Genomic DNA, 17,111 nt, shown 5'->3' with positions numbered 1-17,111 from the left:
GATTTATCATATTGATTCATTATTATTTGTATGCAATTATTTTGACTCTCCCTCTCCCTAATTAATAGCATCAAACCGTTTTCCAAAACGGTACCGTGTCACTTCAATAGAAATTATGAGTTATTATAACAGTTTATCATAACCTGCTTAATTTAAAGATAATTTTATCCATTTTTTTCATTAAACTTAAGAGGTCATCTTTAGCAAAATATCAAATGCAAGGATAGAATTTAAAATATCAGTAAAATTAGGGGGTTGTTTGATTGTTGATGAGGAAGAGACTTTTCATATTCTTCTCCTCCTCCTTTTTCTTCTTCTAAGTGTGTATTTATGCACAAATATACTGGATATATCTATGCACATTTGATAGTGATTTATTTGATGAATGTATCAATGCATATTTAATACTAAATACATATATCTATGCACAAATACACTGAATATATCACATTTTTGATACCAGATATATGTATCTATGCAAAATACGTTGTATACATCATATATTTATTACCAGATACATGTATCTATGGATAAAGCCATAAACACACTGAACACATTATTGTCCTCTCAAAACCAATTTATATTAAATACACTTGAATACTTCAATACATATTTGACATTGTATACATGAAATTGGTACTGAATACTCTAGGTATTTGATACTATATATTGCATGAAACTGATATAAACTAAACTAAAAAGAATTTTAAATCAAATCTACTGAATGAAATTGATTCTAATACATCGAACTAACATTTAAATACACTAAATAGAGCGTGTAAGATACCTTATATCTTGATTACAACAAGAAAGAAGCAAGGTGTATCTTAGATACAATCGAGTTGCATGTCGAATACATTGTATATGACAACAAACTCAAATACGATTTTTAATTAAACAAACTATCGCAACTTTACGTAATTGTTCAAACAAAGCCCAAACCTTTAAAACCCTCACGAAGCCCAAATCATTGTCTTCTCGGAATTGCCAACTTTTCTCGAGAATTGTGCCTGACCTCCATTGTCGCCGGAGCTCAACAGCTCTCACTCTCTTCTTAAGACCCCCCCCCCCCCCCCCCAAACCCCCAAGGAACACCATGAACACGATAAATCCTTTTTCTGCTAAAACAATCCAAATTGACAAGAAAATCAACCATTCACTTTATCACCATCGTCCAATTTTGTCTAAACCATTTTCTTCTCTCTGTTTTAGAACCCCATTGTTCCCCTCTTTCTTGCCCATCAAAGCCTCTTCTTCATTATCCTTTCAAAACCCAGAAACCCCAAAATCCATAAACCCTCAAAACCCGTTTTCTGTTCTGTTCTCAGTTCTCAAACCTACAATTATTGCCACCATTACAGCTACTTCCCTTTTCTTAACGCGATTCTATTTTAACCCGAAGCCCGCATTTGCTGTGTCGCTTTCTTCTCCGCACACTACAGAGGCAAACGTAAAGGATTCAGCTTCTGACGAGGAAAATGAGAAGGCCCTCGAGAGTTTCTTGCTGTCGAACCCGAATGATGTCGATGCTCTGAGGAATTTGATGGAAATTCAGATAAAGAATCGGAAATTAGTCGATGCTATTAGCACTATTGACAAGTTGATTGAGCTAGAGCCAAATGAGACTGAATGGCCTTTGTTGAAATCCCATTTATATGTTTACAATGGTGAGCTTGAATTGGCCAAAATTGGATTCAGTGAGATATTAAAGAAAGAACCTTTTCGTGTAGAGGCTTATCATGGGCTGGTGATGGTGGCGTCGCAAGAAGATTCAGTTGAGGAGTTGAAAGAAATAAAGAAAAAAGTTGAGGAGGGGATCAAGATGTGTGATAAGGAGAGTAAAAAGAGTGAAATGAGGGATTTTATGCTGTTGCTTGCACAAATTTGGGTAATTGAAAGTAAATACGAGGATGCGTTGAAGGTTTATCAGGAGTTAGTGAAGGAGGAGCCAAAGGATTTTAGGCCTTATTTGTGTCAAGGGATAATACATACTTTGTTGAGAAAGAAAGATGAGGCGGAGAAGAGTTTTGAGGAGTATCGAAGATTAGTACCACAAGGCCACCCTTATGCTAGGTACTTTGATGATAATTTGATTGCAACAAAGCTTTTCTCTCAGAAAGTGGAGAGTGAAAGGTATGGAGATTGAAGGCAGTGTACTTCAGTTTGATGATTGAGGTGCGGTAAAATTTTGGCTACATTGTATGTTTTAGTTAATCTATGGTGTTTGCTTGTTAGATATTTAGATTTACTTATCTCTTTGGTTTCAAGATGTAGGTAGTTTTATTGAGGTGTGGCAGTAAGTTTCAAATTGAGTCACTGGAAAAAAGGTTTCTAGTCGGGGGAGTGATGTTCCGGCTTTTCATTGTGTGTATTCTCAGTGACATGGTGTAGTAATCTTGTTAAGCAAAATTGAAAAGAGAATGATACTTGTGACTTCTTTTTTTCTATTTCCTAGTGAAATATCAATACTTGTGTTATGTGCTTGTGTGTTGTGTAATAATGAAGTTAATCATGGCACCAGAGTTCAATATTAGTTGTATCTACTACATGAATTATGGATAGCCAACTGGAATAGTTGTTGCTCTTTTCATCCTGTTTAGGAGTGTTTATCTGTGTATATAAGAGTATTTTTTTCGTTTAAAGGATGTGCAAACAAAGTCTCACATCAATAGTTGAAAGGAAAAAGAAGCTACATATGAAGTGTAGGATATTCTTAATGGTGTGAAGCCTTTTGGGAAAACCCGTACGGGCTTGATCCAAAGCAGACAATTCATTCTATGCGAATATCTTTGGGATGACTTAGCCTAATATAACACATTCAGACCAAAGAACAGTTCTTGTTATTTTGTGAATGCTTGAGCTTGTAGCATGCAAACTTAGCCCTGCATTTCCTGAAACTAGAGTACTAGACATGAACTGATATATATACTCACACACAAGCTTGAAACAAGCTGATTGCTCAAAGACATTATGCCCTTTTGCCTTTTTATTTTTGGGCACGGCACACAAGGACAGAAACACACAAAGAACCAAAAAAGAAAAAGAAGAAAGAAAAGAGGAGAAACAACCCTCACTGTTATATAAACTTGTATCAAACATCATTATTGAGAGGGATAATAAGGAGTGGCAATCAAGTAAAGCTCACTCTTTCTTGCTGCAGTTATTCCAGAAAACTCAGTCATGTCCACATCCTCTGGCTTCTGACCATCAGGTAATTTCCAATCAAAATGATAGAGCAATTTGGCTAGTGGAAGATAAACATTGATCAAACCAAATGTAATCCCAGGACACATTCTCCTTCCGGCACCAAAAGGAAGATACTCAAAGTTATTCCCCATGAAATCCACAGAGCTCTGCTCGAATCTCTCAGGTATAAAGCTTTCCGCATCTTCCCAATACTTTGGGTCCCTTCCCATCGACCAAACATTAACCATGACTCTTGTTTTTAATGGGATGGTGTATCCGTTGATGTTTGTTTCTTCCCTGCATTCTCTGGGGGCTAAGAGAGGGACTGGAGGATGAAGTCTGAAGGTTTCTTTAACAACTTGTTTTAGGTATTTCAATTCCTCAATAACATCCTCATCGAAAGTTCCTTTCCCTTTGAATGCTTCTCTTACTTCTGCTTGTGCCTTTTTTAACACACTTGGGTTCCTCATCATTTCTGTCATAGCCCATGTTGCTGTTGTTGATGAAGTTTCTGTTCCCGCAGAGAACAAGTCCTACATTTCATTATTAATCAAAGAATAATTAACCTAAATTGGGCTGCAGTAAGTAGATCAAGAGGTCGTTCTGCTCCTTCCCAGTATGTATAATATACTTGTCAAAGTTGAAGGCATTTTTTTAATGCCTAATTAATTATGTGCATGTCTGCTTACAAAAGAATGTTAAATACTTTTTTATATACAGTAGCTCAAAAATAAATTTAGAGATTTTCCCTATTATAAGTTTAAGAATACTTACAACCATAATTGCTTTGATGTTGTCATTGGTGATTGGGATTTTGAGTTCCCCACTCTCCATTAATCTTAGTAGAACATCAACTAAATCTTCACCTCCAAATGCACCATTTCCCTTTTTACCACTTGCAATATTCTTCTTGTGCTCATTGATAACATCCTCAACAATAGCATCAACATTTTTGTGAACTTTCAAGATTCTACTCCTCACTCCACTTAGTACATGGAGGATCTTGATTGAAGGGAAAATGTCAGCCAAACTAAAGCCACCTGCCAATTCCAATAATTCCTTCACCATTCGAATGAATTTCTCGTGGTCTTTCAACAATTGATTCCCAAATGCTGCCTTACATGTAACTGAACTCGCGTACCATAAAATCCGTTCCGTAATGTTTATTGGCTCACCATGTGTCGTTGACTGGATGAATTGCACGAGACGAGATGCCTCGTCGTGCCAGATGGAACTAAAGGACCGGACATTCTTGGTGGTGAGGAGTTCCATGACACATACTTTACGCATTTGTCTCCAGTATTCTCCGTAAGGACTAAACACAATGTCTGTGCTCTTGTAACATATTATGTCGATGGACATTAATTTAGGCCTCGATGCAAAAGCAAGGTCATGGGTTTTCAGTACCTCCCGCGCCATGTCCATAGAAGAAACTACGACCGTAGAAATTTCCCCTAGTTGTAGGTGCATGAGAGGCCCATATTTTTTACCCAAGTTTGTTAGTGCATGATGAGGAAGTCCACCTTCTAGTACCAAGTGATGGATACTTCCTATGAAAGGCAATTTCCATGGTCCTGGAGGAAGTTTTTTGTTAAAGTTTCTTGATTTTTTCCATTCAACAGGTAGAAGATAGAGGAATGATAGGAAAAAAAATAAGAAAATGAAATTGAATGGAAATTGGAACTCCATTAGATAGCTAAAGCTAAGAGAGGGGTGTCTTTCAAATCTCAAGTTCAAAGCTTTGTTGTATAGGGCTATCTTTTGGCCTATCCTAACGCCAGAGGGAAATGATCCAAGTGTTAGGCTATCTTTTGGCCTATCCTTGAAGATATTTTCCTTAAAAATAAGTAGTTTTCTTATATAGTTTTTTTTTTTAATATTTGAAAAGCAGAAAAAATGTAAAATCTAAACAAACACTATGAAATAAGATTGGGGCTGGCGGTGGGAAGGATTGAAATGTCGAAACTTGTTTTTTATGCTTTTATTAGAAAAACTTTTTTCTTTTCAATTTTAGAGCGATAGGATTTTAATTACTAAATACTTAGCTTCTAACAAGATTCTGACATATATTACACACATATCATATTTTCCAGCCACACGTAGAGCCTCCAAGACGATCCGTATTGATTAATAGATCTTCGCGTCCTGCCATATATTGCATGACAAAATCTATTTGCCGATGCAGTGTCGGCTGCTAAAATATCTTGGTTTTATTTGGAACAAACTACGAGCTATACATTACTCATGTTAATTCGTCAGCAGCATCGTAAGTTTGTGTACTGGCCTCAGTAATATAATTCTAATAACATTTGATTACACTTTTTATGATATGTGATTCATATTTGGAGGTGCTACTATTTTTACGATAAAATGTTGATTTTCAAGCAATTTTTTTTCGTCTTTTATCAGTAAAACAAAAACAATATGCAAATATTGCAACCGTATTTCCTTTGTTCTTTAGATAAACAATATGTCCAGCTTTACATATTAATTACCCATTTCCAAATTAAAATTATATATCAATTAATATGAATATTATGATAAAATACTCTTATTAATTACTCTATTAATTTAAAATGCATACAAAATTTAAAGACGACAAATAAAATGAGTACAAATATAAATGACGGAAGAAAATATCTTTGATTTCATTTAGAATTTACTAAGAAAACATAATTAATTTTATTTAAAATTTGTTAAAATATTATCTATTTATTAACAATATATAAGTGAAAACAAGTTAGCTATTAATAATATTAATATATAAGTAAGAACAGGCCAAACAAGTAACGATCAAGCAGGCATATTGTCCATCAAGTACGTGTTTATCCACACTTATCTATTACAATAGTGGAAGTGGAGGTGGATATTTGACTTTAAATGCATCAATAATGTCATCTTTTTCCTATAGAGAAAATACATCAAATCACATTTAAACTTAACAACTAAAGTTACTTTGACACTTTAATTATACTGATATTTATTTATCCCTTAACAATTTTTAAATGAATTAAATACGACATGATTGAGAGAGTGAACCTACTCTCCTAAAAACGTGTGAAGAAAGAAAAAAGAAAAACTGAAATTACAAGATTATATGTGTCATTTTTTTTATCGGCCAACATATAAATAATATTTTTAATCTTTTTTTCTTAATATATTAACTTTTTAAAAATATGTGAATTTTCTTATAGAGATAATGGAATTTATGAGTCCCATTTAAAATAAAATTTTAACTTTTTTCTCTTTAATTGTTATTGACATCGATTTTATGAAATTCAGTACTAACATCATTGTTACAGCTTTTAATTCCGCAACATCCACTACCAATAGCAATAATAATGGAGAAGAATGGAGCGATGAGGAATACACATTCCTAAATAATCGATTTTACAATATCTACATCGATTCACAATCAATACCCATTAAGAACACACATTCGTAGATCCATATTTTTAATTAATGTTCTTGCAGCTTCAATCTCACCAATAAAATTAGTGAATGAAGATCGTATAAGAAAGTTGAAAGATCCATATTTTTTGCATCACTAAATAATAGAAGCTCAAAATATGGGTTACTTAAAATTCAAGAAAAATTACATTTATAAAATGTAAGCATCAAGATTTTACTTATGATTTTTCGTAGAAATCTTGTTGATAAAATGTATGAAGCTTGAGACTATAGCTAAAGAAACTATTGTTGAAAGAAATTAGATTCAATTTTCGGTTGGCATTGTTGAAATGATTTATCTTCAATTTTTGACTGCCATTACTGAGGATTTACCTCCAATTTGGTACTGATGATAAAGCTCTTTGTTAAATAAATGAGCCAACATAATTTTTGAAATTAATTAGTTTAGTGTATATAAGTTAAAAATAATAATATATATTTAAAGAAAACAAAAAAATGGTGAATAAACAGTAAGAAATAAAAAATTAATGACGTGGTGCTTACATGACTATGACGTCATGCTTAAATTGCTATGACATGGCGGGTGAGAGTAGTATTTTAATCTAAGGGTGATATTTAATTCATTTGAAAGTTGTTAAGAGGGTAAATAAATACCCGTATAATCAAAGTGCTAAAGTAATTTTGATACCAAATTCAGGGTGATTTAATGTATTTTCTCTGAATAAATCATGACATAATACTAGAGTACATGATTTCAGTGGGGCTACCTCTAAAGCGGCAACTATATATTATTCCCTTTGTCTCATTTTATGTGACACTAATTCCTTTTTAGTACATCTATCACTTTACATATAGCAAACATAAAAATCATATTCGTATGTTATAGTTATAATTTGCATAATTGGAGCTTTTGATTTGTATAATTCGCTAGATACATCCAATTTTATACAAATTGTTCAGTTTTGTATAAATTCATTTATACATTGGAATTTGTATGATAAGATCTGTATTTGTATAATTATAAGTGTGTAAGACAAAAGTGTATGTATTTGTATTTGTATATACACTTTTCTCTCGCTTTATACAAACACAAACGCAAATTATACATTTGTATACCGAATATGTAATTGTACCGAAAATGACTAATTGTATACCGAATCAGATGGCAAAAAAATGGGATGTTTGCTGCGAATTACAAATAAAATAAACTATGGCTAAACATTTTATTTGAATTACCGGGAAAATACATAAGTACCCCCCAACCTATACCCGAAATCCCAGAGACACACCTAACCTTTACTAAGGTCCTATTACACCCCCCCCCCCCGAACTTAATTTATCTATAATATTCTACCCCTTTTTGGCCTACGTGGCACTATCCTTAAAAAATTTGTCAACATGCGCTGGGCCCACAAGATAGTGCCACGTAGGCCGAAAAGGGGTAGAATATTATAAATAAATTAAGTTCGGGGGGGTAATAGGACCTTAGTAAATGTTAGGTGTGTCTCTGGGATTTCGGGCATAGACTGGGGGGGTACTTATGCATTTTCCCAATAGTTTGCTATTTCATACAATTTTCCCTAGTTTTAAACCATAAGTTTCAAAAGTCTTCATTTTTTTCTTAAATATTGCTAAGTCAAATAGTGCCAAATAAAATGGAATGGAGGAAATAAAGTATTTTGAAGCTGATTAGATCATATGTTTGAATATAATTGTTAAAAGACCTGTGATAACTTAGTTTGCCCATAAAATCCTTATCTACATGTCAACTAACTCGTTAATTTTGAGATTTGTTTTAATAAATAGTTAGTTTAAAGGATGTGCGAACAAAGTCTCACATCAATAGCTGAAAGGAAAAAAAAAGCTACATATGAAGTGTAGGATATTCTTAATGATGTGAAGCCTTTTGGGAAAACCCGTACGGGCTTGATCCAAAGCAGACAATTCATTCTATGCGAAAAGTATCTTTGGGATGACTTAGCCTAATATAACACATTCAAACCAAAGAACTTCATCAAAAAAAAAAAAAAAACACATTCAAACCAAAGAACAGTTCTTGTTATTTTGTGAATGCTTGAGCTTGTAGCATGCAAACTTAGCCATGCATTTCCTGAAACTAGAGTACTAGACATAAGCTGATATATATACACACACACAAGCTTGAAACAAGCTGATTGCTCAAAGACATTATGCCCTTTTGCCTTTTTTTTTTTGGGCACGGCACACAAGGACAGAAACACACAAAGAACCAAAAAAGAAAAAGAAGAAAGAAAAGAGGAGAAACAACCCTCACTGTTATATAAACTTGTATCAAACATCATTATTGAGAGGGATAATAAGGAGTGGCAATCAAGTAAAGCTCACTCTTTCTTGCTGCAGTTATTCCAGAAAACTCAGTCATGTCCACATCCTCTGGCTTCTGACCATCAGGTAATTTCCAATCAAAATGATAGAGCAATTTGGCTAGTGGAAGATAAACATTGATCAAACCAAATGTAATCCCAGGACACATTCTCCTTCCGGCACCAAAAGGAAGATACTCAAAGTTATTCCCCATGAAATCCACAGAGCTCTGCTCGAATCTCTCAGGTATAAAGCTTTCCGCATCTTCCCAATACTTTGGGTCCCTTCCCATCGACCAAACATTAACCATGACTCTTGTTTTTAATGGGATGGTGTATCCGTTGATGTTTGTTTCTTCCCTGCATTCTCTGGGGGCTAAGAGAGGGACTGGAGGATGAAGTCTGAAGGTTTCTTTAACAACTTGTTTTAGGTATTTCAATTCCTCAATAACATCCTCATCGAAAGTTCCTTTCCCTTTGAATGCTTCTCTTACTTCTGCTTGTGCCTTTTTAACACACTTGGGTTCCTCATCATTTCTGTCATAGCCCATGTTGCTGTTGTTGATGAAGTTTCTGTTCCCGCAGAGAACAAGTCCTACATTTCATTATTAATCAAAGAATAATTAACCTAAATTGGGCTGCAGTAAGTAGATCAAGAGGTCGTTCTGCTCCTTCCCAGTATGTATAATATACTTGTCAAAGTTGAAGGCATTTTTTTAATGCCTAATTAATTATGTGCATGTCTGCTTACAAAAGAATGTTAAATACTTTTTTATATACAGTAGCTCAAAAATAAATTTAGAGATTTTCCCTATTATAAGTTTAAGAATACTTACAACCATAATTGCTTTGATGTTGTCATTGGTGATTGGGATTTTGAGTTCCCCACTCTCCATTAATCTTAGTAGAACATCAACTAAATCTTCACCTCCAAATGCACCATTTCCCTTTTTACCACTTGCAATATTCTTCTTGTGCTCATTGATAACATCCTCAACAATAGCATCAACATTTTTGTGAACTTTCAAGATTCTACTCCTCACTCCACTTAGTACATGGAGGATCTTGATTGAAGGGAAAATGTCAGCCAAACTAAAGCCACCTGCCAATTCCAATAATTCCTTCACCATTCGAATGAATTTCTCGTGGTCTTTCAACAATTGATTCCCAAATGCTGCCTTACATGTAACTGAACTCGCGTACCATAAAATCCGTTCCGTAATGTTTATTGGCTCACCATGTGTCGTTGACTGGATGAATTGCACGAGACGAGATGCCTCGTCGTGCCAGATGGAACTAAAGGACCGGACATTCTTGGTGGTGAGGAGTTCCATGACACATACTTTACGCATTTGTCTCCAGTATTCTCCGTAAGGACTAAACACAATGTCTGTGCTCTTGTAACATATTATGTCGATGGACATTAATTTAGGCCTCGATGCAAAAGCAAGGTCATGAGTTTTCAGTACCTCCCGGGCCATGCCCATAGATGAAACTACGACTGTAGAAATTTCCCCTAGTTGTAGGTGCATGAGAGGCCCATATTTTTTGCCCAAGTTTGTGAGTGCATGATGAGGAAGTCCACCTTCTAGTACCAAGTGATGAATACTTCCTAAGAAAGGCAATTTCCATGGGCCTGGAGGATGTTTTTTGTTTAAGTTTCTTGATTTTTTCCATTCAACAAGTAGTAGATAGAGGAATGATAGGAAAAGAAATAAGAAAATGAAATTGAATGGAAATTGGAACTCCATTAGATAGCTAAAGCTAAGAGAGGGGTCTCTCTCAAGTTGTATATGGCAATCTTTTGGCCTACTATATATATTATCCTAATGCCAGAGAGAAATGATCCAAGGGTAAGGGTGTGTTTGGTACGAAGGAACATGTTTTTCACAAAAAATATTTTTCTAAAAATCAAATAGTTTTCTTACTTATTTTCTGATATTTGATAAGTAAATAATATTGTAAGATCCAGGCAAACACTATGAGATAAGATTGGATTAAAATGCTATTTATGAAACTTATTTTTCCGCTTATATTAGGGAAGCCATTTTTCCAATTTTAGAGAGCAACAGGATCCTAATATATATTACACAGATATCATATTTCATCTTCGTGTCTTAGCCACATAATGCATGATAGAAAGTAGAAACGGCCAGCTGCTAAAACAGTATAAACTTTGGTTTTATTTGAAACAAACTACGAGCTGTACATTACTCATATTTTTTTGTCGGCCACACTGTCCGATATTTTCAGAACTTGCATCTCTAAGTATTTCTTTTGAAAAGTAAATAAATTTGTGAATATAAATACTTCATAATTCAAGTAGAAAACTTACAAAAATAAAATAAAATAAAATATAATACTATGTTTTTGACCATTATTTCCTTTTTTTAAAAAAATTACAAATTCAATTAATTTTTTTAATTATCTCCGTGGAGTGTCATTCAACACTATTTTTAAACAAAAAAAGAGTGTACACCACACATCATTAAATACTAATCGAGGTATGTTTTGATAAATTGTTAATGATAATTGAGATAAAAAATGCATATACCTGATAATTAAATACTTCAAATATGTTTTTTTTTACTATTATCTCATTTGATGAAAAATGGAACAACTGGAGCAGGAGTTATTTGTAGAGACGCATTATTGCTGAAGCTAAAGCTGTGCTACAGGGTCCGAAATGGTGTTCATCGGTCGATTTGAGTTGATTATTGATCAAAATTAAAATTAAATTAATTTTTAAATTATTAAAATCAATAATTGACATATTAATTATTAGTGTAGTGGACAACATGTGCAAGAAAATAAATACTTAGTTTCAATTTATTTCTCTTACTTCGTTTTTGATACATACAAGCTCAAATAGTTTTAGAGATTTTCCCTATAAGTTTAAGAATACTTACAACCATAATTGCTTTGATGTTGTCATTGGTGATTGGGATTTTGAGTTCCCCACTCTCCATTAATCTTAGAAGAACGTCAATTAAATCTTCACCTCCAAATGCACCATTTCCCTTTTTACAACTTGCAATATTCTTCTTGTGCTCATTGATAACATCCTCAACAATAGCATCAACATTTTTGTGAACTTTCAAGATTCTACTCCTCAATCCACTTAACACATGAAGTATCTTGATTGAAGGAAAAATATCAGCCACACTAAATCCACTAGCCAATTCCACCAATTCCTTCACTAATTCTATGAATTTCATTTGATCTTTCAACAATTCCCCAAATGCTGCTTTGCATGTATTTGAGCTTTGGTACCATGAAACCCGTTCCGTAACTTTTATCGGCTCGCCACGTGTTGAAGACCGGAAGAACTGCACGAGGCGTGAAGCCTCGTCCCGCCTGATGGAACTAAAGGATCGTACGTTCTTGGAAGTAAAAAGTTCCAATACGCATACTTTGTGCATCTGTCTCCAATATTCACCATAAGGAGTAAGTGCGATGTCTATGCTCTTGTAACATATTATGTCGATGGATGCTAATTTAGGCCTTGATGCAAAAGCAAGGTCGTGAGTTTTCAGTACCCCTCGCGCCATGTCCATAGAAGAAACTATGGCCGTAGAAATTTCGCCTAGTTGAAGGTGCATGACAGGCCCATATTTTTTTGCCCAATTTTGTGAGTACATGATGAGGAAGTCCACCTTCTAATGCCAAGTGATGGATACTTCCTAAAAAGGGCAATGTCCATGGGCCTGGAGGAAGTTTTTTGTTAAAGTTTCTTGATTTTTTCCATTTGACAAGTAGTAGATAGAGGAATGATAGGAAAGGGAATAAGAAAATGAAATTGAATGGATATTGGAACTCCATTAGATAGCTAAAGCTAAGAGAAGGGTGTCTCTCAATTCTCAAGTTCAAAGCTTTGTTGTATAGGGCTACTTTTGGCCTGTTATATTATCCTACTGTCTTAGAGAAATGATCCAAGAGTAAGGGTGTGTTTGGTATGAATGTTCCTAAAAAATAAGTAGTTTTATTATTTTCCGGTATTTGATAAGTAAGTAAAAAATATTGTAAAATCTAGGCAAACACTATGAGATATGATTGAGGGTGAGGGTGAGGGTGGGGGTGGGGAGTTAGGAGGAGATAACTAACTTTGGTAGGCCACTTATAAAACTTGTTTTCTCGGCTTTCATCAAGGTAATAGGATTTTAATTAATACTTGGCTTCTAACAAGATGCTGACATATGTTATAGGCATAACAATATTTTTCGGCCGTACGTAGAGCCTCCAAGACAAAGAGGAGACTATCAATTATCCTTTAGAAATTCATATTGATTAATAAAGCTTTGCGTCTTGCCACATATTGCGTGACAAACACTATTTCTTGATGCAGTGGCAGCTGCTACAAAAATACAAATTTTGGTTTTATTTGGAACAAACAGAAGAAAATTCCAAACTCTGAGCTATACATGTTAATTTATCAGCATTGCCATTCAATATATTCAAACTAGTGTCTAATGTCATAAATTATAAACAAATTTTGATTAAAACATGAACATACATATTTTTAAAAAAATTACAGGATGACCAACAAAATCATAGACGCAACATGAAGGATCGGGATAATCAAGAGTCACCAATATGTTCTGACATTTAGTTTCTTAGTCATGCGTTAGTTCGCCATGGAAATTCATTAGTGTAACTGAATATGAGCACATAGAGTCTCATCTTTACCTGATCAACTAAGTCGTCTCACCGATAGAATACAGACAAACTTTTGAAGAAAAGCATAGCAGAGTTTGAACATGAGATAGCAGAGTGAGTCCCTTATGCTATATATGGTTCAGTTAACATAAAACAAGGGCCTACTGCTATAAAAAATCAGTAAGAAATGTCACTGCTAGAAACAAAGGTTTTTCCACTGCGATCAGTAAAAAAATTGTGTTATAAAACATGATTTTCTCATTCATTTTCCACCGAACCAGCTCACTGGGAAAACACATGAGGGGAACAAATTCCCGTTGAAATACTGGAAGCTTTCTAATTTCTCAGTGTGAAAACACTACTATTATTTTTGATGGTGAAGCTATTATTCTTAATAAACAAAACTTCAAAGTACATGAACTGATCATTGAACAACACATGAATATATTACATACCAGGTTGAAACAAATATCATTAAATACATAATTCACAAACAAAAAAAGAAGAACAGAGAGGATAAAATACCCTGACTCCTATATCAAATATCATTCATGAGAAGGATAATAAGGAGTGGCAATCAAGTAGAGCTCGCTCTTTCTTGCTGCAGTTAATCCGGAAAATTCAGTCATGTCCACATCCTCAGGCTTCAAACCATCAGGTAATTTCCAATCAAAATGATACAACAATTTAGCTAGTGGAAGATAAACATTGATCAAACCAAATGTAATCCCAGGACACATTCTCCTTCCGGCACCAAAAGGAAGATACTCAAAGTTATGCCCCATGAAATCCACAGAGCTCTGCTCGAATCTCTCAGGGATAAAGCTTTCTGCATCTTCCCAATACTTTGGGTCCCTCCCCATTGCATAAACGTTAACCATCACTCTTGTTTTTAATGGGATAGTGTAACCGCTGATGTTTGTTTCTTCCCTGCATTCTCTAGGGACTAAGAGAGGGAGTGGAGGATGAAGTCTGAAGGTTTCTTTAACAACTTGTTTTAAGTATTTCAATTCCTCAATAACATCTTCATCGAAAGTTTCTTTTCCTTTGAATGCTTCTCTTACCTCAGCTTGTGCCTTTGCTAATACACTTGGTTTCTTCATCATTTCTGACATAGCCCATGTTGCTGTTGTTGATGAAGTTTCTGTTCCCGCAGAGAACAAGTCCTACATTTCATTATCAATCAAAGAAGAATTAACGTGAATAGTTGCGCGTCCATCCAACTGCTTAAACTAAATATAGCTGGCGAATGTATAATTTATGTATATAAAATTTGAACGATTTTCCCTATAAAAGTAAGAATACTTACAATCATAATTGCTTTGATGTTGTCATTGGTGATTGGGATTTTAAGTCCCCCGCTCTCCATTAATCTTAATAGAACATCAACTAAATCTTCACCTCCAAATGCACCATTTCCCTTTTTACCACTTGCAAGATTCTTCTTGTGCTCATTGATAACTTCCTCAACAATAACATCAATATTTTTGTGAACTTTCAAGATTCTACTCTTCAATCCACTTAACACTTGAAGGATCTTGATTGAAGGGAAAATGTCAGCCAAACTAAATCCACCTGCCACTTCCATCAATTCTCTTAGTATTCCAAGGAATTTCTCTTGATCTTTCAACAATTCCCCAAATGCTGCTTTGCATGTAATTGAGCTCTGGTACCATAAAATCCGCTCCGTAACATTTATTGGCTCGTCACGTGTTGATGACCGGATGAATTGCACAAGGTGTGAAGCCTCGTCCCGCCTAATGGAACTAAAGGATCTTACGTTCTTGGTAGCGAGAAGTTCCAAGACACATACTTTGCGCATCTGTCTCCAGTAATCTCCATAAGGAGTAAATGCGATGTCAGTGCTCTTGTAACATATTATGTTGAGGGCTAATAATTTAGGCATCGATGCAAAAGCGAGGTCATGAGTTTTCAGTACCTCTCGCGCCATATCCATAGAAGAAACTACGATCGTAGAAATTTCGCCTAGTTGAAGGTGCATGAAAGGTCCATGTTTTTTCCCCAAATTTGTGAGTGCATGATGAGGAAGTCCACCTTCTAATGCCAAGTGATGGACACTTCCTATAAAGGGCAATTTCCATGGGCCTGGAGGAAGTTTTTTGTTTAAGTTTCTTGATTTTTTCCAATCCACAAGTAGTAAATAGAGGAGTGATAGGAAAAGGAATAAGAAAATGAAATTGAATGGAAATTGAAACTCCATTAGATAGATAGCTAAAGCTAAGAGAGGGATGTATAGGCTTTAATTCTTCTGGCCTAATATTTAATCCTAATGTCAGAGAGAAAATGAATTGAGAGTAAGGATGTGTTTGGCCCCGAAATTAAGTGTCTTTTTTGCTTATTTTCAGTGTTTGGTAAGTAAACAGAAAATGTCTTTTTTGCTTATTTTCGGTATTTGATAATACACAGAGAAAAAGTGTTTAGAAACTTTTTTGATCAACCAAACATGATTGGTTTTGGAAAAAACTCCACACAAAACACACACTAAATATAATACTAATCTTATACCTGCAAGTCATTATCTCCTATAATGTTGTACAAAGTATAAAGTATATAAACTAAATGAAAGTTGAATCCGAGATAGAGAGAGACCATGTATAAACTTATAATAATTGTTTATCAATGTTTGGTGAAAGCAATAAACCTGTTTTTAATTATATTGTATTCAATTATCTACTAATTGATATCAATACAATAACAAAAACATCTTCAATTAATTTAATGTCAAAGACATGATGTATTAACAACCATTAAATTAGAGCCGGCAATGACGTGGAAAATCTTATCCGAATCAATATTGATTAATGAGTATTGACCTATCGTCACAATTCGTTTCGTAATTAAATGAGTCTTGATCTAGAGCGGAAGGTTAATATTTGGGTTTATTTATGCTCTCGCTATGATACATTTGATTTATTTGTGCCATTAACAAAGAACTTGATTTTGTCACGTGACATTATTTATCAGTTCCCACCTCTCTCATCTCCTTTTGTGAGTTGTATATATATATATATATGAGCCATTTTATTAAGTTCAGTATATATTTAAGCCTTTTCTCATTACTTCTCCAAAGGGCTAAGGGGAACACACACAAAAGGCTCAGTTATTTCAATTATTGTATGGAGAGTATTATTTTGGATGGTGAAACTATTGCTCCTTTGTCCGTATTTATTTGTCCAATTTTGAATTGAAATACCTATTAAAAAAATAATACTGACATAGTGAATTTATCATTTTGTCACGCCCCGAGCCTACACCCTGGGCGGGACCGGCACCTGGAGACCATTTCTGGCCCCAAGCGAACCCTTGGCCTGACTTTCTTAACTCAGCGGAAACCTAACCCAACAGAATAACTCAATGCAATGCAATATTACAAAACAACTTAACTTATAAAATATGGCCATAAAGGCAACTCGAATCTCAAAATAGAATATTTACATATATACATATATGAGAGACTCAAAACTAACTGACTGACTGTCTGTCTATGAAGCCTCT

At 34.5% G+C, this 17,111-nt stretch overlaps 2 protein-coding genes across 20 annotated transcripts in view; one reads left to right on the top strand and one right to left on the bottom strand.

The window, feature by feature from the left end:
• The first annotated feature begins 978 nt into the window (after positions 1–978).
• Positions 979–17,111, top strand: part of LOC125807037 (protein SLOW GREEN 1, chloroplastic-like) — a 31,635-nt gene continuing 15,502 nt past the window's right edge. The window contains exons 1-4 of one of the 15 annotated variants that reach the window (XR_007441629.1): positions 979–2,175; positions 8,977–9,027; positions 9,103–9,186; positions 14,713–14,731. Coding sequence is in view for 1 of the 15 variants with exons in the window: in XM_049486793.1 (XP_049342750.1) it covers positions 1,097–2,146 (1,050 nt within the window). In the remaining 14 variants the exon portion in view is untranslated. Of the gene's footprint in view, positions 2,176–3,160; positions 3,606–8,976; positions 9,028–9,102; positions 9,422–9,485; positions 9,599–14,202; positions 14,222–14,328; positions 14,380–14,412; positions 14,690–14,712; positions 14,732–17,111 lie in introns of those variants that run through there. The other 14 variants (XR_007441626.1, XR_007441628.1, XR_007441627.1 and 11 more) reach the window with 14 other exon arrangements.
• Positions 3,005–15,835, bottom strand: LOC125807034 (premnaspirodiene oxygenase-like). Of its 5 annotated transcripts, none has more exons than XM_049486789.1 (3): positions 14,997–15,817; positions 11,849–11,940; positions 3,005–3,719 (listed from the first exon to the last, which is right to left on the bottom strand). In XM_049486789.1, the coding sequence occupies exons 1-3, from the start codon at positions 15,814–15,816 to the stop codon at positions 3,102–3,104; spliced, it is 1,530 nt and encodes a 509-aa protein (XP_049342746.1). In that variant the 5' UTR covers position 15,817; the 3' UTR covers positions 3,005–3,101. The 5 variants fall into 5 exon arrangements, with proteins under 5 accessions (XP_049342746.1, XP_049342745.1, XP_049342744.1 ...); XM_049486788.1 differs by lacking the exon at positions 11,849–11,940 and adding an exon at positions 9,776–9,867 and having other exon boundaries at positions 3,007–3,719; XM_049486790.1 differs by lacking the exon at positions 11,849–11,940 and adding an exon at positions 3,961–4,052 and having other exon boundaries at positions 3,009–3,719; positions 14,997–15,835.

This window comes from Solanum verrucosum, unplaced genomic scaffold (assembly GCF_900185275.1).
Source record: "Solanum verrucosum unplaced genomic scaffold, falcon-dt-bn FXZP01000196.1, whole genome shotgun sequence".
NCBI lineage: Eukaryota > Viridiplantae > Streptophyta > Magnoliopsida > Solanales > Solanaceae > Solanum > Solanum verrucosum.
The sequence above is the reverse complement of the archived record's forward strand: the minus strand, read 5'-3'. Positions and strand labels throughout refer to the sequence as shown.